Below are 23,826 nucleotides of genomic sequence, written 5' to 3' on the forward strand. Positions count from 1 at the left end.
TGGTTCTTTACTCTTCCTGAGGCCTCGGTCACACGACCGGTTTTTGGTCCGATCTGCAGACGCGCTTGCGATCTGCAGATCTTTAGACCAAATGCATCCCAATGGGATCGGTCACATGTCCGCTTTTTATGCGGATATGCGATCAATTATAGGACACAACGATTCGCATAACGCGCTTATCTGCGTTCTGCGCATCGCTGTGTTCTATATATGCGCTCAATGGGGCCGGCAGCAGCAGCGCCGACCCCATTGTGAACATATACTAAAGATCCTTCTCCTCTGCCACAGCTGTAACAGCTGTGGCAGAGAAGAACGATGTTCGCCCATTGAATTCAATGGAGCCGGCAATACAGCCGGCTCCATTGAAAGCAATGGGCTGCCGACGAGCGCGGGATGAATTTTCGGGAAGGGCTTAAAAATATAAGCCCTTCCCTGAAAATCATCCTAAAATGTGTAAAAATAAAAAAAAATGTATACTCACCTTTTCCCTGCAGCCGGAGTTCAGCCGCGTCCGGCCGGCAGTTCTCCTGAACTGCTCTGTGTAGTATTCAGCAGACGGGGGTTTAAAATCCCCGCCTGCTGAATGGGCTGCCTCTGATTGGTCATAGCCCTCACCAATCAAAGGCAGCTCTCACTGGGTGAGTGAGTGCTGCCTCTGATTGGCTGAGCGCAGGGACCAATCAGAGGCAGCTCTCAGCTATTGAATGACAGCTGAGAGCTGCCCCTGATTGGTCCCTGCGCTCAGCCAATCAGAGGCAGCACTCACCCATTCATGAATTCATGAATGGGTGAGTGAGAGCTGCCTCTGATTGGTGAGGGCTGTGACCAATCAGAGGCAGCCCATTCAGCAGGCGGCGATTTTAAATTCGTTATGCGATCTGCAAATCGCGGGAAAAAACGCCAGTGTGACCGAAGCCTGAATATGTGGTCCAGCTTGTTCACTCTCAGAGTTTTTAAATTAACATTTTTTTTTTTACATTCTATCTTAACCAAAATCTCTACAGCCTCCAATTAGCCACAGAAGAGCAAACATACACATACGGAATACAACTATAAGTTATTTTTTTTGGAAAAAAAAACGTGTTGTGTGGTATAATGCTCTGTTTTACAGATAATGTATAAGCTATTGCAATATGATATAAATGTCACGTTGTAAGAAATTAAGGACTTAGATATAGTTGACTTATAATAGATGATCAATATTAGATTGGCCTGATTCCTGGTTCTCCCCACCAAACAGCTGCGGTCTCATCAAAGTATACCAGACAAAGTGCCATAGATTGCGTAGAAGCGATGCCTGGAATTAACTTGAATGGGATTGAGCTACACAAAGATCATGTGACTAAAATGTGATGAGGCAGAGGAGAAGGCTGTAGCACTTCCCTGAACGCTGCAGTGTCTTTCTTCAGCTGATTGTGGGGATGCTGTGAATCAGATCCATGTCACTCTGATATTCATGACTTATCTAAGGACAGGTCAACAATATTTTAGTCCCAGGAAAACCCCTTTGATGTGACATCACTGAGCTGCAGGGTGCAAAATGAAGTAAAAAAGTATGTTTGATGGATGCCTCTGGCAGAAACAAAACATGTATGTTCAATGTATATGCGTTTTTTACCGGATAAGTCTGATTGATGCTTCCAACGGAAGCTCCCATGTTAAATAAAGAATACTGTAATATGTACATTTTTGTACTGGATTATGGGAGATTGGAGTCTTTAAATGAATTGAAGTCAAGGTAGGCATGGACAAGTCTGTATGTATTGTGATAATTCATGGCCTCATACAGCAGCCAAGTAATAAAGCTAAAAAAAAGTTATGACTTCTGGAAAGAGAAAATTAAAATAAAATAAACAAAATCATAACATTCACATAACTATTAATCATAACATCTACAAGATGCCCAGTTATGTATCGTGGGCACTAAAAATGTCCAGTGTATAATTGATGACGGTTCACTATCGATATAGGGGGCTCACCACATATTATTCTGTTAGATCTGGTTGGTAAACAGATGCAGAGCACTGCTTCCCAAACTATTAGTGCAGCCAGGGGCGTAACTATAGAGGATGCAGGGAATTCGGTTGCACCCGGGCCCAGGAGAGTTAGGGGGCCCATAAGGCCTCTCTTCTCCATAAAGGGAGCCCAGTACTATGAATAAAGCATTATAGGCCGCCTGCAAACGAGCGGGTCGGATCCGGCGGCGAGAATTCTCGCCGTGGGACCCGACCCCAGCGCCTGCAGAGACGAGTGCGTACTCACCCGCGCCTGACGGCCCCGGCTCTTTCATGTGCCGGCTGCCGAGCAGCCGGCACATGCGCAGACCGGAGCCGGCGGCCGGGTGAGTGACGTCTCTGTGCGAGGCTCTGCGAGCCCCGCACAAAAATAGGACATGCCGCGCGAAGTTTCGCGCGGCCAAACCGTGGCCGTCTGCATAGGAGTGCGTATTGTAATACACTCCTATGCAGGCTTTCAGTGGCGGAAATCCCGCTGCGGGATTTCCGCCCGTGTGCAGGCGGCCATAGTTGGGGGCCCTGTTACAGGTTTTTGCACTGGGGCCCAGGAGCTTCAAGTTACACCTCTGAGTGCAGCTATTACAGTGAATACAGTCAGCACCCATTAGGTTATAACTAGATATGAGCGAGCATACTCGCTAAGGGCAATTGCTCGAGAGACCATTGCCCTTAGCGAGTACCTGCCCGCTCGGGAGAAAAGGTTCAGCTGCCGGCGCGGCTGACAGATGAGTTGCGGCAGTAAGCAGGGGTGCGGGGGGCAGAGAGGGAGAGAGAGATCTCCCCTCCGTTCCTCCCCGCTCTCCCCCGCCGCTCCCCGCCCGCTGCCGGCAGCCAACCTTTTCACTCGAGCGGGCAGGTACTTGCTAAGGGCAATGCTCGCTCGAGCAATTGCCCTTAGCGAGTATGATCACTCATCACTAGTTATAACCTTAGTAGTATCACTTTATGAGCTAGATGCCCTTCAAGACAAATACTGTATGTATTGTAAATGCTGTACACCTTTTCTACTGTATTACTATTTTAAACTATTTGGGACGTCGCAGAACAATGATTAGTTAAATAGGGATGGCAAAATAACTTCTCTGTAATTTAGTGGTTAGTTAAAGCCATAGCAGAAAAGAAATGTCATTGCACAAAAAAGAATGCAGTAGCAAGGCTTGCATACAAACATTCCAGCCTCACACAAAATATATTGCCGTCTTTTATGTCGCCTCATGCTCCTCTGGGATTCCAGATTTCTAGAAAGACTTCTTTCTGTTAGGGCTTTAATATGTTTCTGGGTATTATGGTCACGCTCATAAAAGCCGTGCTGCAGTAATGCAGAAGATGTATTTACCTCTCTGGTTTTCCAGGCACCATTATTTATCTCTTTAACAACTGTGTAGCCGTCCTCTCTGTGTTTTTATTCATAAGTAATAGCCGAGAGAGGAAGGAGCTCTAATACTATACAGCTGCAATCTGCCGAGTGCATGCTCCTACCTCACAGTCTCATTCTTGTCTTTTTGCAGGACCACCATCTTGGTGAATACACTGGTGGCACTATCTATTCTGGTTGGCTACTCCATCATGACTTCAAGTTTTGTCACCTATGTGGTAAAAGAGTATGCCAATGGCTCTAAGAGGCTACAGCACATTGCAGGCTTTGGGGAAGTGTGCTACTGGCTGACAAATTTCCTTTATGACTTGGTAAATGTCCATTTTTTACTAATACAAAGTGTATAAATGTTTAGTGAACAGCCACTTTATTAGAGACACCTGCCCTTTCACAAGTCGATCTTCCCTGTATGGAAATTAGATCCCAGAGTGCACCATAAAATCAAGTGAGCACATTCTCTGCAGATCAGTTTCAGGCCTTAGTCACACGGGCGTTTTTTTGCGCGATTTGCGGATCGCATGACGGATGCGCATCCGCAAATCGCGTGACCAGGGCAAAAAAATCGCCCGAAAAATCTGCTCCTAGCCGCGTTTCATTAGAAACGGGCCGGAGCTGCCCAGCGCATTGAATTCAATGGAGCCGGCAATACAGCCGGCTCCATTGAAAGCAATGCGCTGCGGGCGAGCGCGGGATGAATTATTGGGAAGGGCTTAAATATATAAGCCCTTCCCTGCAATTCATCCAGAAATGTGTAAAAATTAAAAAAAAAATATATACTCACCTTGTCCCGGCAGACGAAGTTCAGCGCGGCCGGCCTGCAGTGGGTGTGAAGGGGGTGTGAGTCAGACCTGTCCCTGATTGGCTCAGCACTGAGCCAATCAGAGGCAGGTCTCACTCACACCCATTCATGAATTCATGAATGGGTGAGTGAGTGCTGCCTCTGATTGGCTCAGCGCTGAACCAATCAGGGGCAGGTCTGACTCACACCCCCTTCACACCCACTGCAGGCCGGCCGCGCTGAACTCCGTCTGCCGGGACAAGGTGAGTATATATATATTTTTTTATTTTTACACATTTCTGGATGAATTCCAGGGAAGGGCTTATATATTTAAGCCCTTCCTGACAATTCATCGTGAGATCGCCTGCAGTGCATTGCTTTCAATGGAGCCGGCTGTATTGCCGGCTCCATTGAATTCAATGCGCTGGACAGCTCCGGCCCGTTTCTATTGAAACGCAGCTAGGAGCAGTTTTTTCGGGCGATTTTTTTGGCCCTGGTCACGCGATTTGCGGATGCGCATCCGTCATGCGATCCGCAAATCGCGGGAAAAAACGCCAATGTGACTAAGGCCTTAATCCACATTATAGTGGACAGATCAATCAATCAATCCAGGGAGGCCTAGAAGACTTCAGTGAATGATAGAGCATTAGTGTTGCCATCTAATTTGCAGTATTTGCAAGAAACTGTCGTGTCCGCATGAGCCAATATTCCTGCACGACAACTGCAACATGCAGTGAAATCGCTGCTAGATAGTTGTCTCTAATAAAGTGGCATTCTGTTACATTTAGTGTAAAGTAATTTAATATATGTGTGGGTTTGTGTAAAAAAAAGAAATAATAATATTTCTCCTTACGCCACATAACATGTGAACTATGTAAATGGTTTTATATTTCTCCCTCTACCAACCTGATTTGCAGTCTTGCCCTGTGCTGTAAACATGGCGTAATATTTCAAAAATAGATATGAATATTTTATAGAACTCACCTAAATACCGCAGACAGCTGCCTTAAGGTCTTGTTTAGGAAAGTAATGCTGCATCCAGAGTCAAATGTCTTCAGTCATCCAACTCTTTCTGTGCTACTGTAGCTACCTTGCTTGTCTCTTACACCTCATTAACCCTAATAGGCCCAGTCACAGGCAAAACACCATGACTGACCTTGGAGTGAAGGTGCATCACTGGGAAGATCAGTGAAGGACAGGTCCCTGTCACTTATCATGTGTTTGTCATAATACTTTATGACTTGGGGCTATAATCAATTAAAGTTATAAGGAATAGAAAGCAATGCATGCTTGGCCATGTGATGGACATCAATTTTAGGAGCTGTATGGCGAATGTAATTAAAGGTATAAGACTTGATAAAACCCAACAACTGTATGCAGTGTAAACTTTGAGTGGATTAAGTATACATTGTATAGGTGTGGATACAGCCTGTGTCCTGATGCATCTTTATGTCACTTTATTTTGATAACTTCTCATGTAGCTTAAAATTACTAAAATATTTAGTATTATTTATAAAACATGTCACAAAACTCGAATGAGAGTACTAAGTCTTTAGCAAATATTAGCAGGGAGAAATGAATTTAGTAAATTCAAACTGCACACAATAAGGCTATTACACAAAAAGGATTAGTACAGGAATAGATTTCATGGTGGTTTACAGGATTAGAGAATTGGTTTGATTATTTTCTAGAAATAGGCTCATTCTTCAGGATCATTGGCTGTCTCAGCTGAGCTCACTTGAATGAAGATAAGATGCATTGCCAGACAACACTTGGCCACGAATGCTGCTGTTTGTGTGTATGGGAGAATCAAACACATGCCTGTTTTAGACCCCCTGACATTTAAAGAGATGTAAAGAGTTGCCCAAATGTTGAAATAAAAAAAATGGCTGCAAATGTTGTAAGGCAATTAAAGAAGCATTGCTCACTTGTTGTTTCCCCGGCAATCCAGCACTGCAGCTACTACTGTCATCCTAGTATTTTTTTACAAATGGCTACTCCTAACCGCTGCAGTCACATGCCATTCTCCTGGCACCAATCAAACACTGGGAGCCATGATAGCAATGACACTCGTCAACCATCAGCTATCTTGTCCAACAGCTCCAATCACACGCATTTTCGGACAAGTTCTGAATATAGAAAAAGGAGAAAGCTGCTATCATAATCCGCTGACAACTGCTATCTCCCCAAGAACAACAGAATCAGGCAGTTACAGGAACTTGTGCCTCAGCACTCATACACATTTAGGCCTCGGTCACACGGGCGTTTTTTCCCGCGATTTGCAGATCGCATGACGGATGCGCATCCGCAAATCGCATGACCGGGGCCGAAAAATCGCCCAAAAAATCTGCTCCTAGCCGCGTTTCATTAGAAACGGGCCGGAGCAGTGCAGCGCTGTCCAGCGCATTGAATTCAATGAAGCCGGCAATACAGCCAGCTCCATTGAAAGCAATGGGCTGCGGGTGATCTCAGGAAGAATTTTCGGGAAGGGCTTAAAAATATAAGCCCTTCCCTGAAAATCATCCAAAACTGTGTAAAAAGTTAAAAAAAAATATATACTCACCTTGTCCTGGCAGACGGAGTTCAGCCGCGGCCGGCCGGCAGTTCTCCTGAACTGCTGTGAGTAGTATTCAGCAGACGGGGATTTAAAATCCCCGCCTGCTGAATGAGCTGCCTCTGATTGGTCACAGCCCTCACCAATCCATTGAATTCAATGGGCAAACATTGGCAGAGGAGAATGATTTGTCTAGTATATGTTCTCAATGGGGTCGGCGCTGCTGCCGCCGGCCCCATTGAGTGCATATAGAGAAGAGAACAGTAATCGCAGATCGCAGATAGGTGCGATCTGCGATTTCTGTTCTATAATTTATCGGACGAGCGCATAAAAAGCGCTCATGTGTCCGATACCATTGCAAAGCAATGGTTTTATAAAATCGCACATCGCATGCGCAGATCGCACGGAAAATCGCCCGTGTGACCGAGGCCTCACATGGACATTTATGATGGCCTTACACCAAAATACTGGCATAGGAAAGGCCTGCATGTGCAAACATTTTGGGACTTTTCTGTTTTCTGCACCAGCTTTATCTTTTGTGGAAAGTAGGTGGTGCTTTGGTAGGCATGGCCACCCCAGACTGACAGTTTCTGGGGTAAATTATACATAAATCTGTCTTAAATTATGCTGGAAATGTACGCCAGGTCAGGCCTTGCATGCGTTTCTGTGTTGCCGCAAGGAGCTGCATGTAACATAGTAACATAGTTTGTAAGGCCGAATGAAGACAATGTCCATCTAGTCCAGCCTGTTATCGTCCTGTGTTGTTGATCCAGAGGAAGGCAAAAAACCCGAAGAGCAGAAGCCAAATAGGCCTTTTGGGGAAACAATTCCTTCCCGACTCCCTAAGGGCAACCAGACTAATCTGGATCAACTCCTAATAGTTCCTACCTGCCTGTATACCCGGATGAACAATTAACCTAAGATTTATATCCTGTAATATCCTTCCGCTCCAGAAAGACATCAAGTCCCCTTTTAAATACCTCTATGGATTTTGCCATCACTACATCCTCAGGCAGAGAGTTCCACAGTCTAACTGCTCTTACAGTAAAGAACCCCTTTCTGTGTTGGTGATGAAACCTGCTTTCCTCTAAACGTAGCAGATGCCCTCTCGTTACCGTTGCAGTCCTGGGTATAAACAGATCATGGGAGAGATCCTTGTATTGTCCCCTCATGTATTTATACATAGTTATTTGATCACCCCTTAGCCGTCTTTTTTCTAGAGTAAATAATCCCAATTTGGATAGCCTCTCTGGGTATTCCAGTCCAGTCCTTTCATGTATTAGTTTAGTTGCCCTTCTTTGAACCCCCTCCAGTACTGTAACATCTTTCCTGAGCACCGGTGACCAGAACTGTGCGCTGTATTCCATGTGAGGCCTGACAAGTGCCTAATATAGTGAAAGGATAATGTTCTCGCCCTTCGCCCCTATACCTCTTTTAACGCACCCCAAGACTTTATTAGCCTTTGCAGCAACTGACTGGCATTGGTTACTCCGTGTATTAGCTGTGTTGTGTGCTGGAGGAAATTATACTAAGACGGGTGTTCAAAATGCCGATCTTAGTACATTTCCCTCTTAGTATCTGATTAAAATTGCACAAATGTTGTTTATACTAAACACATAAAAATTCAATGTTCTTAGTGCATATTTTATTTAAAACATGTGGGCCCATCCACCACATCCAGGTTGGATGGGTTCCTAACTCTAAAACCTCTTTTTAACAAAAGGCCTCCAATAAATTCAGGAGATATAGGAAACGGTGGGAAAAAAGGAGGGGTGGAACAATCCCAGGAAGAGTAGGGCAGACAGGTTCCTCGGTTGAAAAATACGGTTTTATTTCTTGGTAGAATCAGTGGTTTGTATAACAGGTGCAGCCAACCCAAAAAATTCACAACCTTCAAGGAGGACATATGTGATCAAGCCAATTAACCCCTTGAGTGGCACGCCCGGAAATTTTCCCGGACGAGCTCTACTGCTCATAGAGACATAGCCCGGAAGATTTCCGGGCTATGTATCACTATGGGAGCTGCAGAGCACAATGCCACAAGCTGTGACAGTGTGCTCTGCCTGCACAGACCCACAGAGAGCAGTGCAAGGGCTTTGAAAAACCAGCAGAAGATATTGCAGATATGTCGGCAATCTCCTGCACTGCTTTGTTTACAGGTTGCCATAGAGACCATCGGCTTGTCAGAAGCAAGCGGATGGTCTCTGTGGCAGGGAGAGCTGGTTGTTAGCTGTCAGAGGACAGCTAGGTACTAGCTCTTACAGCAGAGATCAGAGAAAACCTCCGATCTCTGCTGTGTTAACCCCTTACATGCTGCAGTCTATGTGACTGCAGCATATAAAGGGCTGTCACTGCGCATGTAAAGGGCTGTCACCATCGGACCCCCGGAATGTGATCAGGGGTCCTGATGGGTCCCTGTGGAAGTCCCCTAAAGGGACAAAAATAAAAAAATTAAAAAAAAACAGCAAAAAAAAAAAACACTTGTCTCCCTTTACTTTGTAAAAAATCAAAAATAAAATCACACATGTGGTATCCATGCGTCGTAATGACCCAGAGAAGGAAGTTAATACATTATTTAACCCCTTAATGACATGGCCCCTTTTTTTCTTTTTTCCCCATTTCTTTTTTTCCTCCCCCCTGTTTAAAAAATCACAACTTGTCCCGCAAAACACAAGCCCTTATATGGCTGTGTCAATGGAAAAATGAAAAAGTTATGGCTCTTGAGACGCAACTGCAAAATTAGTTAAAATTCAATGATTAGACCATTTTAAAAAACCTGCCCTGGTGGGCACGACAGGGTGGTAGGAAACACGCCACTCAAGGGGTTAAAGGTTTAAAAACTGTGTTTAAGGTGCAACCTTCAGAGAAGCACAAATTCATGAAATTGTTAGTTCAACTTCTCTGTTTATTGTTCTCCAGCATATGTAGATGCATTTTGGGGCTAAAATGTCCCTTCCTCAGTTCTTGCTGTAAAATAGAAAAATGAGTGGAGAAAAACCTGTGTGGAAGGAGTGGCCCAAAGAAAAGGCAAGGGCTGAATGGGTTTGAAGCATACAAGTTATTATAGAGGTTCTGTTGATCAGATACTGCTCCACAAAAGTGGAACTGGGTGAATGGAGAGACAAAAACTGGTGGTGTGGCGCAGCACTTCAGAAGCAATGAAATTACTAAAACCATTAGGTTCAACTTCTCCCTTATTGGTGATTTTAGACAACCATCATTAAAATACCCCAGCATTAAATTATCAGTTCAGCTGCATTACATATTCATGGACTTGATGAATATGAGGTCCCAACTACTGGGAAAGAATATGGTGATGTCAGTGAAGGGTGCAGTGGTCAACACTTGAGAAGTTATCACACTTGCATCCCTGGACTTAGCAGGTCACCAACTTTCAGTCCATAAACTTAATTTATAGGGCAGAAAGTAGGTGACAGATTCCCTTTAATTTTGTAATCAGCAACTTATCTCAATATATTGATATTCTCCGCCAGAGATATGGGATTAATCTGGAGTCCTACCCAAAAGGCATTCTTCCTTTACTCAACTTCCTGACAGATATACAATGGCTACCCACATACAGCACGATCTAGGAGTAAGCACTATTGTGACACTTTTAGAATCAGATTTTACTATACCAGTTGGACAGAAAAGAAAATCATTTTTCATGGTATTTACTTTATTTTTATGAAGAATATACTTTACCTTTAACTCAAAACTTTTTAAACAAAATAGGGGGACTGCAATGGGGATGAGGTCCTTACCAAGTTTCACCAACTTATATATTGGTGAATTTGAAAAAAAGTACATTATGTGGAGTCACAAATGGTGGGAGAATAAGAGCAAAAAAGGAGGCCCAACAGGATTCTCTAAAGAAAAAGAAGAAAAAACAGAAAGATCCCCATAAATTTAACCTCAGCCTCACCTACAATCCCTAACACTCAGTACCAGTAATTCAGAAAATTTTGAAAAACATTGGCCGATCCTTCTACAAGACTGGTAGCTGGCAGGGGTTATCCCGCCTGATCCTCGTATCATTTTTAGAAAGGCAAAGTCCCTGAAAAATAACCTAGCACCGAGCTAATTGAGAAAAGTCGAGAAAAATCAGATGTTCCCAAAAATAGTGGGTTGCATCAGATGTAATAGAAAAATTGTGCAGCTCAAGAACCACCGACTTCATTAATTACACCACAAATGACAAATTCAAGTATAAATCTTTCATTAATTGCTCTTCCAATTTTGTCATTTATGTTACAATGCTCCTGTCAACTTTAATATGTAAGTTGCACTACACCGACCCTATAGTGTAGAATCTATAAGCACAGATTCGACACCATCCAGGGCTTCCACAAACATAGCATTTCTCAACACTCAGCATTAAAACACAACTGTGACTTTGATGGCTTTTCTGTAGTGGCAACATAACAAATCCTGGCTGAAACCTCAGATAGATTTGACACTCAAAAAAAGAGAGATACATTGGATATACAAACTCAACACCCTCTGTCCTATGGGTTTAATGAGTCATTTGAAAACGTGTTAAACAGAAAATACCATTTATTTACGTATTTATTTTACATCCAACAAGGAAAAAAAAAACACTTCTTTAGGCCGCCTGCAGACGAGCGGAATTCCGCCGCGGGATTTCCCGCGGGATTTCCGCCGCTGAAAGTCTGCATAGGAGTGCATTACAATACGCACTCCTATGCAGACGGCCGCGGTTTGGCCGCGCGAAATCTCGCGCGGCAAACAAACCGCGGCATGTTCTAATTTTCTGCGGGGCACGCACTCACCTGGCCGCCGGCTCCGGTCTGCGCATGCGCCGGCTGCGCGGCAGCCGGCACATCAAAGAGCCGGGGCCGCCAGGAGCGGGTGAGTACGCGCTCATCCTTGCAGGCTCTGGGGTCGGATCGCGCGGCGAGATTTCTCGCTGCCGGATCCGACCCGCTCGTCTGCAGGCGGCCTTATAGAATAATTAATTTATCCTTTTCACATCCAGATGCCTGTTCTACCAATGATTTGTTCTTCCCATGACCAATATTTCAGCTTTTTCTCCAATTATCTAGTTCCCCTTCAAGAAGAATGTATATTATATATATTTCTATGCAACCTATAACTCCAGTAATTTTATTACAATATAACCTATTTATCTATATAACCTGGTTTATCTATTTTATTGCTGCCATGGCTAAATGGTAATATCAAAATGTATATATGTCACTAACCAACATTGTCTACATTTTCTGGTGTAGGCAATCTACTTCATAGCAGTTGCACTTTCTATAGCCGTGATAGCAGCCTTTAAGCTACCAGCATTCTCTGATTTTCCCAACCTAGGAGCCGTGTCGCTACTATTTATTTTGTTTGGGTAAGTTCATTTCCTTCCTAGCAAACTGATAAAGTATCCTTCCTTTCCAGAAAGGGAGACCCTTAATCTTCTTATTATTTTTTTTTAGTTATGCAAGCTTCTCATGGATGTACTTGCTAGCAGGAACCTTCAGGAATCCTGGAATGGCTTTCATTTCCTATGTCTGTATTAACCTGTTCATTGGCATTAATACCATCATCTCTTCTTGTGTAGTTTATATGCTCATTCAACAAAGGAGTCCATCTGACAAGGATTTTCAGGTATTTATCTCATCTTTCTTTATGAAACTATCCAGAATGGCTGTACGGGTTAGGATATTTTAGTGAGACATTGTTATTGTGTTATGTGTGCTAGTAATTTGTATGGCAAAACAGAACCATACTGTAGCTCCGATTTTTTTCGACCATCATAGAATAATGCAAAATAGCAATATCTTCCAAAAATGAAGTTATTTGTATAAATGCTGTATATTCCACTATGAATTTAAAAGAGGTGAGTAATCCAACTAGTATGGCAATTCATTCTATGAAAGCATAGCTAAGATACAGTCTATAAGTAAAGAGGAGATTCAGGCTTCTTAGCACTCATCAGTACAAGATAGGCCGGCCAAGGCTCTATGGACTAGAACTTGGGGAATACCATTCACAGCTTCCTCTACACATGTAAGGGAAGTCTTTAGACACCACTATTAAAAAGAAACTTTTCCTGAAACTCTGTTCGCCTAATTTCTTGACCATTTTTTACACACAAACTATAAACTATACAAAAAACCTTTCTCCATTATTAGTTAATGAAGCTTCTGTTATTACACAACTACAGAGACTGGTAGTTCTCAAGTCTGATTAGTGATCTTTATCTATGATGGGCAGCATAAAGGGCATATGCAGGATTTTCTCAAGGTAGGGTTTCCTGCTGGAACTGTTCCATGCCCTTCTGATTTAATGCGCTCTTCTCTCAGCTGTTCTACAATGCCTGGACTCGGCAACAAACAGTGGTATTCACAGCTCAGTAAGTTGCTAACTACTTGGAATCATCATCAATAATGACTAAGGACCCTTTTGCATGGAACAATTGTCATTCAATTAATTGCTGAATCATGTGAAACTGAGTGATAATCCCAAAATAAGCAACCCTCCAACATCATGAGCCATAAGGGCCTTTAGGCCAAGATAACCTTTTAATCACTTTCTTTTTCCTCCAAGAGTTGTTTGCTGAGCTGGGTGTGTGTTTAAACACACGTCCAATGAATAAACATCTGCTGGCAGATTCCATTGTTCTCCACACAGCAGAGTACACCGTGTACAAATGGAGCAGCTTGAATGATGGATTTTGAGTGGACTGAAATCCATCACTTAAACGAAAAGTACACGATGCCCTCGCTTACATGTAACGATTATCTCTCATTTTCGGCCATTTGAATGAATTTTGAGCAATAATCTTTGCGTGGTAAAGGGCCTTTAGCTCAAGGGCTTGGGATTTTGGCACCGAGCCAATAAAATCCTCTGCAACAGGTTAGACTCTGTCAATTATACACTCATATCTCTTTTATATTCAGTGTAGTCTGGGACTTCAGGATGCCCCGTATGACCACTGCGCAGCCAATAATGCTACTCCCTAGCTTAACATAGCAAAACCCCTGCAATATACATTTTACACCAGCAGATGCTGTGTGGAAAATGTTGCTCATAGTCAAATCACTCTAACAGTGGGCCCCACCTTTCAGTTTCGTAGCCATCTGCACTCTAACTGACTGGAGGATATTCAATATTAGGAGCTAGATGTGGAGACCTGTGAGCACCCACTCAGGCCAGATCTTACTTTACCTGTGTCTACTGGCCATTCAGGCACCGAGTCCACCTGTCTATAGTCTGAACTGCGCACCTTTTGCTTTGCACCACTTTCCTGCAGATTTACCTTCGGCAATCTTTCTATCTACCTACTATCTTCTCCTTCTCACCTCTCTAACCACACCACTCCCCTTCTACATATATTGTACATTTTCCTTCTATACTAAAATATATTATTAATCTATAATATTTTTCAAATCTTTACTAGAGATGAGCGAGCATACTCGCTAGGGACAAATACTCAAGCGAGTATTGTCCTTTTCGAGTACCTTCCCGCTCGTGAGAAAAGATTCGGGTGCCGGCGGGGGTGAGCGGTGTGTTGCAGGAGTGAGCGGGGGGAAGAGAGAGATCTCCCCCAGTTCCCCCCCGCTCTCCTTAGTGAGTATGCGCGCTCATCTCTAGTCTTTACCCATCCCTGTATCTGTGACACTCTGTCTTCTTTATTTACAGAGCCTAAATTACACCTACGATACCCTCATAAATGTTTTTAAGATTTTCCCTCAATTCTGCTTTGGATATGGGCTGATTGTACTGTCACAACAACAAGCTATAAAGGATCAGTTAAAGATCTATGGAAATTATGAAAAGGTGGATGTTTTTTCTATGGATATTTTGGGCTATATGTATGTAGCCATGGTCGTCCAGGGGACATTCTGCTTTATACTACGATTACTGATTAATGATGGGATTATCTACAGTATAAAGTAAGTAAATCTGACTATTCCTATAAATGACAAGAATAAATATTATTTTATTGCAGAGACTGGGTGGCTCAATAGAAAATGATATAATACTAAACTATTACAACTTTCACTATTTCCATTCACTCTTCATCAACTAGCGTATTATAAGTCATAGTCATTATTATAGGATATTGTAAACTATTGTATGCAATTTGGTATAAAATTACCTTGATATTTTGTGTTATTTTGTTGAAGAGGGACACAAAAGTACATATTATGTTTATCTTAAAGGGGTTTTCCAGGATTAAACTATTGATAGTTGCAATAGGTCATTAATAGCTGATTGGCAGGATCCACTCACTAAAATCCCTGCCGGTAAGCTGTTCACTGAGCTGTCAGGTGCCAATGTGTTGCTGGAAACGCATAGCGTCATGCACACTGCAGTGGTTTGGCATGATATTATAGGCAAAGTTTCCATTGAAGTAGATGGGAACTTTGCCTGCAATACCATCCCGGGCCATTGAAAGTGTGTACAGAGTTGTGTTTTGGTGACACATCAGCTCCATACACTAGCACAGTGACCCTTTGATTCACTGATTGGAGGGGACCCGTGCTGATCAACTGTTAGTGACCTTTGCTAAGGATAGTATGAAAGTAAATTACTCAACATAGTAGTAGTGTCAACGTGCATGTTAGAATGGCCTCATGTTCAATGGCTAGGTGCACAGAATAAATGTTGGCTCAATCGGTGGATACAAGGAAGGAAAATCCAGCACCCCAAAGATAAAATTCAAAATTATATCTTTCCAGTGCTGAATTTTCCTGAGGATAAGCCATCAATAGTTCGGCCATGGGAAACCCCATTTAACATGTGAGGATGGCATCATTTTATAGGTAGCAATATGAGGACTGGACTGGAGGATTGAAAATGGGTTCAAAGGGCTTCATATTTATTTTAAAGTATTTCACCTGGCTGCCATGTTCTTTCGTCAATAATTTTGGCTCAGAAACATTTATAAAATAAAAGGCCATGAGAAGGGAAAAATAACTCAAAATCAATAAGTATGCCGTATGGATGATAGAAGGATCACAGTCTTATGCTTGAATCTTTTTTTTCTACCAGGGTGTTCTTTAAGAAGACCTTTCGGATAAAGTACGGTTTAGCTGTAAAGAGTCATGAAGAGGATGAGGATGTAACAGCAGAAAGAGACCGGGTCCAGTCTGGCAATGCTAATGGGGATCTTTTGCTTCTGCAAGGTCTCACCAAAGTATTCCATCAGGTCAACAGGAATATGATTGCAGTAAACAACATGACCCTGGGTATTCCACCTGGAGAGGTAAGTAACAATTTTCTATGCAGTGATGTATAAAATGCAGTAGAGTGAGTAATGCATGTACATAATTCAGATTTCCAATTAGTTCAATAATTCAATAATTTCGTGGTTGTGATTTGCCATTTCATCTATTTGCCTCAGTAATAGATTTTCAATGCCTTATTTTATGTTTGGTGGCCTATTGAAAACCCCTATGAGGATTTTATTATTGTTTCCCTCAATTGTATCTCTACCCATACAGATTCCACTTGTTCATTTCCCTCACATATATCTTTCGATAGTGTGGGTTTTCAACGGGATTTTACATAAAGTCAAACCCTTCCCTCTTTTCATTTTTTACAATCCCTTCTGAACAGACTGTAACCATGTAAGTTCACCACCCAGTCACATCTTTCATCCAACCAGGTCTCAATTATTCCCATTATGCCATAGTTTTACTCAGACATTATTACTTCAAGTTCGTCAACCTTATTAGCCAGACTTCTAGCATTAGTCACCATACAGCTTAGAAAGTTTTGGCTATTTTTTATATCAACTGTATTCCTACTAAATGTTCTACTAGTTTTCACTGTTCTAACCCCTACCACCGCTCCACCCCCATTCTAATTATTTAGGTCCAGATCTCTCTCTACATTATCTTCCCCTCCATCTCTCAGTTTGCTCTCCCCCAGTCCCTAGTTTAAACATTCCTCCAACCTTCTAGCCATTTTCTCTCCCAGCACAGCTGCACCCTCCCTAATTTGGAGGTCCTTGGCGTAAGCTTCCATCCTAGTTCCCTTAAATCATTTTAAAGCACCCTCCACCCACCCACGTTGTGCCAAACTCAAGCATTGTTTAACGATCCCGGTCTTTGTGGAAGATTGAATCATAGAATCATAGTATGGTAGAATTGGAAGGGACCTGCTCAGTGCAGGATTCACTAAATCATCCCATTTCCCTGTCTGTCCCCCTAATAATTCAGGTTCCCACTACCATAACCTGTCTAGCCTTCCCTACACTGCTATTCCCCTTTTTACTGAAGCAGACATTCTCTTGGCGTTCAGAAGGCATGTCATGCTGCAGCATTGCTAATCTTGTAAGGAAATTCCCCTATCAACTTTGCAAACTTCTTGAGGTGTACCAGTTCAACATTAGCCTCCCTTGATCTCTTTCCTCTACCCCTCCTTCTGTCACCCAGCTAGCTGCTTGTATATGAAGAAGATGTGACAGCATCAAAGGTGCAAATAATCCCTTTTTATTCCTCCCAGATAAAAAAAATACGACGTTTTGACTCAATGAGTCAGTATACGTGGTTTTTGGACTTTTTGGATCAAGGCCCCTTTTTGAGACTGCATCTACTATCTTCCCCTGCTGAGTTAAGCATTAAAGATAGTGCTACTGACTCCCTATATGATTCCAGCTAGCTGCTTGATCATCTTGCACTCCCATTCTACTATCCACTCCCACATCTGCCCCAGGGAGTATCTGCTCAGTGAGCAGCAAACTCCTTCCCATGTTGTCAATGGATCTCAGTGTTGCAAGACCCACATTAAGATCCAGGATCATGGCTTCCCAATGCGCAACACACATTTCAAACAGTAGTATGCACCCTCGAACGACTGTTCAAGGACTGCATACATGGTACAAGATTTACACTGGACGGCATCATCAATATGGAGCACATGCTAAATAAGGATTGTACAGATAGAATAGATAAAAGTAGTGTATGCAAAAATTAAAATAGGTAAGCAGTAAATAAATACAAGTGACTCTCCCAAAGTCATTTAATTAAGAGACTGCACACTTTAGAAAACAGCATACTTGGAATACAGCATGCATACTCATGACTGCACACTCACGTATAATTGCTTTATTTAGCTCTTATCTCTAATATTCCTGCTCTTCCTCCGTTCGGGAAACTATAAATTAATATATTTTCTTTCCCTAGTGTTTTGGACTCCTGGGTGTGAACGGTGCTGGGAAGACAACCACATTCAAAATGCTGACTGGAGAAATATCACCATCATGTGGAAACATCCAAGTCAGAAATCATCTCGGGTACGTATCAGTTACCAGTGAAATACTTTCCAATTTTCCACTATTCTACCATAAGACATACAATCTGTACTGATTGGCAAAATAACATCCCACATTGCTTATCAACTTCTTTGTATCTGTCACACAGGAATCTGGTGAATGTTTTAGGGTTCAATACAGACTGGTCTTCTTTTGGGTACTGTCCACAGGAGGATGCACTAGATGAACTGATGACAGGAGAAGAACATTTATATTACTATGCCAGAATACATGGAATTCCAGAAAAAAACATCAAATATGTAAGTGTGCTATTGTAATAAATACAATTTCTATGAGATGTTTACAAAAGATCCATGATGATAATAAATTCTATAAAATACTGGTTTATCTGTCACACACATTTAATATCACTGTTTTCTAAATACGCAATCCAGTATTCTACTTACATCTATACAGTACATAAATCTGTATTCTATTCTGAAAGTGGTTGTTTCATTTTGGATAACCATTGAAAGGAGTAAAGGCTCAGTTAGACGGGACGAACACTGGCCGACACTCGTCCCCGCATTTTCTCTTTCTCCCGTGCTGTTGCATGGGAGCTAGCATCGCTGGCTCGCTCACAGAGCGGCCAGCAGGGGGGCGGGGAGGCTGCAGGAGATTTCACTCCCCTCTCTCCCCCGCCCCTCTCCATTGACTTAACATAGCGGACGTTTAATACTGAATGGCTGCAATTTACACTGAATGATCAGCATTCAGCTCATCATCCATCGTTTATGCTGCATACACGATCAACGATGAGCTGAACGATCATCATTCAGTGTAAATAGCAGCCATTCAGTATTAAACGCCTGCTATGTTAAATCAATGGAGAGGGGCGGAGAAGCGAGAGGAGTGAAATCTCCTCAAGCCGCCCTGCTGTGAGCCAGTGTATCAGCCGCACAAGAGCGAGTATGTGCGGGGACGAGTGTCGGGCATCGTTTGTCCGACATTCGTCCAGTCTAAATGGGCCTTTATTCCACCAAAAACAGATAGGTGATAACTGTATGATTAATGGGGTTCTGACCATTGAGATGCCCAAGGCCCAGGAGAACATTGCACCCTGTGAATGAAACAGCGTATAACCAATGCTCCATTCCCTTCTATTGGACTGACAGTGTTAGCCAGCTGCATCACTCAGCTATCTCACAGTGACCACGCATGCACACTGCCACTCCATTCACTAGGGGAACTCAGGGTGCACAGGGCATTAAACGGGTTATCCCACTTAAAACATTTATCACCTATCCATGGGATAGTTAAGCGTTTTCCGCTTGAGGTCTAACCACAAATCAAAGCTCTATTCACTGTATCTAGATAGAAAAGTCGGTGCTCTGTTAGTTGCATTGAAACGTATGGAGGATTGGTCACACATGCTTTTGGTCATTAACCCTTTTATTGTTAGGGCAGGTTGATCATAGGCAGAGTCAGCTAATATTTACAAACAGAGCGTCTCTCAATTCCTAAGCATTACAAAGAGCACAAAGAAATAATAAAACCTCTACAAACAGATTGACTCATTTCATGATTTGCCAACAGGAAGACTATCAGGATCAAGTGACGATTATGTCCTCCTAGGACAAACTTTACTCGACACAAATGAAGTAGTGAAGATGATTTCCCCCTAGGACATAAATTTCATTTGACACAAATGTACATGTCTTCTGCCAATGTTGTAACCCTAACCCTATGGACAACAAAGAGCATTCTCACTATAGGGTAGCTTAATAAATCTCCTTCAGTTTTATACTTGCATATATATTTGTATTGTTTATCTGTTTTCACAGGTAGCCAATAAACTGCTTGAAAAACTACAACTTGTACAATACAAAGACAGAATAGCTGCCAGTTACAGCTGTGGCACTAGGAGGAAACTGTCTACAGCTCTTGCCCTCATTGGAAAGCCCTCAATTCTTCTGCTGGTAAATATAACAATATTAAAATGCCCTCCGATTTATTTGACTGGTTCATGAATATTTTTTACTATTACAAATACAGATAATTGAAGGGATCTTTCTGTTCAACTAAGTATCACTGCCTAAAGCGATCTAACTTGTGTGAAATAATACACCCTTCTTCCATATTCTGTTATTTTCTTATACTGGGCGTAGTCAAAAGACTGATCCAGCGCTATTTCTCAATACTAGTGTCCTGTATTGTAATAACAATAGTGTACTTGAATAGGAAGGCATAGATGCACTACTCAAGGGTATGGTACAAGGGCCCCAGAACATGCATTTTAATTTTGTGTTGTGGTCCATGTAACAGAGAGTAAAACCGAATTGCAAAGTTGAAGAGTAGCATGAGCAAAGTAAAACTCAACTTCCATGTCTTTCTAAGTCCTATGGAACTGCTGCTATAACTGAAGTAAGTAAAATGTACTCAAAGTGGCCTCCTTCAACTATGATACATGCATGGAGCCATTGCTGGCCCTTTGTTCATTCTAGGGAGTCTCAACGCGGATTGTTACCTGAATCTCCTGAGAGGGTGGATGATCTGCCCCTCTAATAGCAGAAGAAGGCCACTTCAAGCACACATTCCATACTTCAGTCATAACAGTGAGCCCACAGGATTTAGAGAGACATATTGCCCAAACCATCTATGGTATTTTGTACTTACCCAGTTATTCATCATTGCCTTCAGGATGAGCCAAGTTCAGGAATGGATCCCAAAACAAAAAGACATCTATGGAAAATCATTTCTGAAGAAATTAGAGAAAAATGCGCAGTCATACTGACATCTCACAGGTAAAACTCCATTATATATTATACTAGCGTACCCGTCGCGCGTTGCTGCGAAGACAGACATACATACATACTACGTTTTTATATATCTAGATGACGGCAGCAGCGACCACTGAGGTTTACCGCTGGGGTATGTCACTCTTATTACTAATGGGGGGAGTGCCACTATTATTACTGCTGTGGGATGTCACTATTATCGCTGGGGTGAAGGTGTCACTATTACCGCTGGGGTATGTGTACATGTGGCAGAAATGGGCAGGGCTCTTTCAGAATAGACCGGGTGCAGATTTTGACTGCTTTTTAGATGCGGAAATGCTGCAGAATTTTCCACAGAAATCTCCGCTGAGGACATTCTGCAGTATTTCCGCGTCCAAAAAGCAGTCAGAATCTGCACCCGGTCTATTCTGAAACAGCCTTGTCCTTTTTAGAACGACGGGGGTAAAATCATACGTTGTGATAAGCCCCGCCCCCTGACGTGTTGGCACTTTGCGATACATAAGTGGGTTTTGGGTTGTAGTTTGGGCACTTGGTCCCTAAAAGGTTCGCCATCACTGGCCTAGTACATGTTTGCCCACTTCCAACTCCAATGGAGACTGACTGTAAATGGCTGGCGTGCTCTAGTATTTATGGTTCCAAGCTGTACGTGTCATTGCATACAGTCTATCTATCTCCTATCTATCTATCTATCTATCTATCTATCTATCTATCTATCTATCAGGGTTATTGCCTACAGTCTATCTATCTATCTATCTATCTATGACATCAGGAAATGAGAGAATTAGATTTTGTAGGCCGCTGCTTCCCCCTTGCGGGCTGAATAAAATAGCCGTTGGGTGTAACATACAATTTATCCGGCTGCTGTGGCTTCTTAGGAAGATATCCTAGTACTTGTTTACCCACTTCCAACTCCAATGGTAATTGGCTGGCGTGCTCTAGTGGTTCCAAGCTGTACGTGTCATAATAGAGCCTTAATGACATCACAATGCAGCTTTATAGAACATGTTGGGGCATGTTCAAGGGCGTCCGATGTTGATGACATCAGTGATGACATCACAATAGCAGGTGGCTTACTTATTCGATCTACGTGGGGGGGGGGGCGTAACTTTCGACGACGCTCGCGCGCCATTTATCGTAGGATATTTGTACTATGCCTATAATCTTCCCAGGAGTGTACTTAACAACTTCCCAAAGTTTCATGGCGATCGGATGAATGGTGTAGTAGCGCATAAAGGACAAACAGACACGCACGCAGACACGCAGACACGCACGCACGCAGACAGACATACATTCAATTTTATATATATAGATGTATTGTAGATGGAGCCGTAAGAAAATTGAAGAATCTGACCTGGCCTTGTATTGTGTCCATTTTCATCTCATGATGTAAAAGAGATCTATGGGCATATAGAATTTATGCTTAACTCCAAAAAATATAAGTTAGTCTGATTAAGATCCAATGTCCACGGGCGGATATGTTTTGCAGAATCTGCGTGGGAGATCCGCAAATCAAGCCGCCCATAGAGAAACAGGAGCGTCCGCAAATGACATAAAGAATGTGGATTTGATTTGTGGACCTTTTAATCCAGAAAAAAATTGCAGCATGCTTCATTGCAGTGCAGATCCTGCATGGATGGCTTCTGTTGAAGTCAATGGAAGCCATCCAATCTGCGGCCCGTTTGCAATTGAATTGCGGATTCCGCGGGGAAGCAGGGGATTTAAAAAGAAAAATCTGTACTGTGCATGTTCGATGGTGAGCCGTGCGGACCATCCGCAATGCAGAAATCCCGGAAGTACATAGGTCCACGCGGATGCCGCCACCTGCCCGCACAGGTATGTAGGGCCCTCGACCGTGGGCAGGATCAGATTCTGCACGTGGATTGTGACCCGCCTGTGGACATGAGGCCTAATGGTACAACAATATTAAAAAAAAAGTGACCAATGTACATTTTAAAAATTTTACGTCAGGTTCTTCCATGATCCCCTCAGTCATCTTTCTCGCTGCCAAATAAAAAATATCTAACAATCCCTCTGTAAAGCTGGGGAGCTATATCCTCTTCTTAGTTGTAGCAGTTCTGATGTACTGGTGATGCATATGGAAATATATGACTAGCCAGTCCTATCCATATGTCAATATACTCCAGTTATCAAACATATTGTATATTGAAATTAACACAAGTTGTTATTTATTAGGGTATCTTAAAGAGGTTGTACCAAGATTTAAAGTTATCCCCAATCCACAGGACCCCTACTGATCACAACAGTGGGAGTCCTGTGTCACCGTGTGAATAAAATCCTGTGTCACCGTGCTTGTGGGCTGCCGCTTCATTCATTGCAGTGGACCTGCCGGAGAGGACTGAGTGCTTGAACTCGACTATCTTCAGCAGTCCCATTGAAATGGATGGAGTAGCAGCATGCATGGTCAACTGCCACAGAGCTGTTTGACTGCCGCTTCATTAATTCAGGGACATTTAGGACCCCCATTTTCGTGATTGGTGGAGGTCCCAGCAGTCGAATCCCAACCAATCAAATATTTATCTTTTATCTTGCGAATTAAGTGTCCATTCAGTGATTTGGCTGCAACGCCCCTTTTACAAAACACAGGCTGTCATATTTTACTTTATTGATGGCACCTTATCTTACATCTTCAAGCTATCCCTTGCTCTCTTTCTGTAATGCATTGCATGCTACAACATGTTTTAAAGCATGGGCAATATAAGAAATTACTTACTAACAAACTTATAGGGGTTTTCTGGGACATTAAAAAAGTTAAATTGGCTTAGGCCACTTTCACATAGTCGAGAAAATCGTGCGAGTTTTGTGCATTTCGAAACGCTCAAACCTCGTATGATTTTTTTGCATACTTTTGAATAGGATTATACACATGAGCAATTTTTTTTTCTTTCCCCTCCGCATTGCATCATGGCGTGAGAAAAAAATCACAGTAATGTATCTATGTACATATCCACATGTACTGATTTATTTTAACATTATGTCCATATGATGACGAACACTTCAATTACTAACATACTAGAGAGCTTGTGATGGCAAAAAGTCTTATCTTTCTAATGTAAATCAA

The 23,826-nt window shown here is 42.6% G+C and overlaps 1 protein-coding gene across 1 annotated transcript in view; it reads left to right on the forward strand.

Annotated features, from left to right (window-relative positions):
- The window catches only part of ABCA12 (ATP binding cassette subfamily A member 12), a 111,961-nt gene that overhangs the window by 74,919 nt on the left and 13,216 nt on the right, over positions 1-23,826 (forward strand). Inside the window, exons 27-35 of the mRNA XM_066575618.1 lie at positions 3,524-3,701; positions 11,975-12,090; positions 12,179-12,350; positions 14,388-14,641; positions 15,744-15,957; positions 17,882-17,991; positions 18,119-18,269; positions 19,794-19,928; positions 20,650-20,753. Coding sequence (XP_066431715.1) covers positions 3,524-3,701; positions 11,975-12,090; positions 12,179-12,350; positions 14,388-14,641; positions 15,744-15,957; positions 17,882-17,991; positions 18,119-18,269; positions 19,794-19,928; positions 20,650-20,753 — 1,434 coding nt within the window. The remainder of the gene's footprint in view (positions 1-3,523; positions 3,702-11,974; positions 12,091-12,178; positions 12,351-14,387; positions 14,642-15,743; positions 15,958-17,881; positions 17,992-18,118; positions 18,270-19,793; positions 19,929-20,649; positions 20,754-23,826) is intronic.

This window comes from Eleutherodactylus coqui, chromosome 8 (assembly GCF_035609145.1).
Source record: "Eleutherodactylus coqui strain aEleCoq1 chromosome 8, aEleCoq1.hap1, whole genome shotgun sequence".
NCBI lineage: Eukaryota > Metazoa > Chordata > Amphibia > Anura > Eleutherodactylidae > Eleutherodactylus > Eleutherodactylus coqui.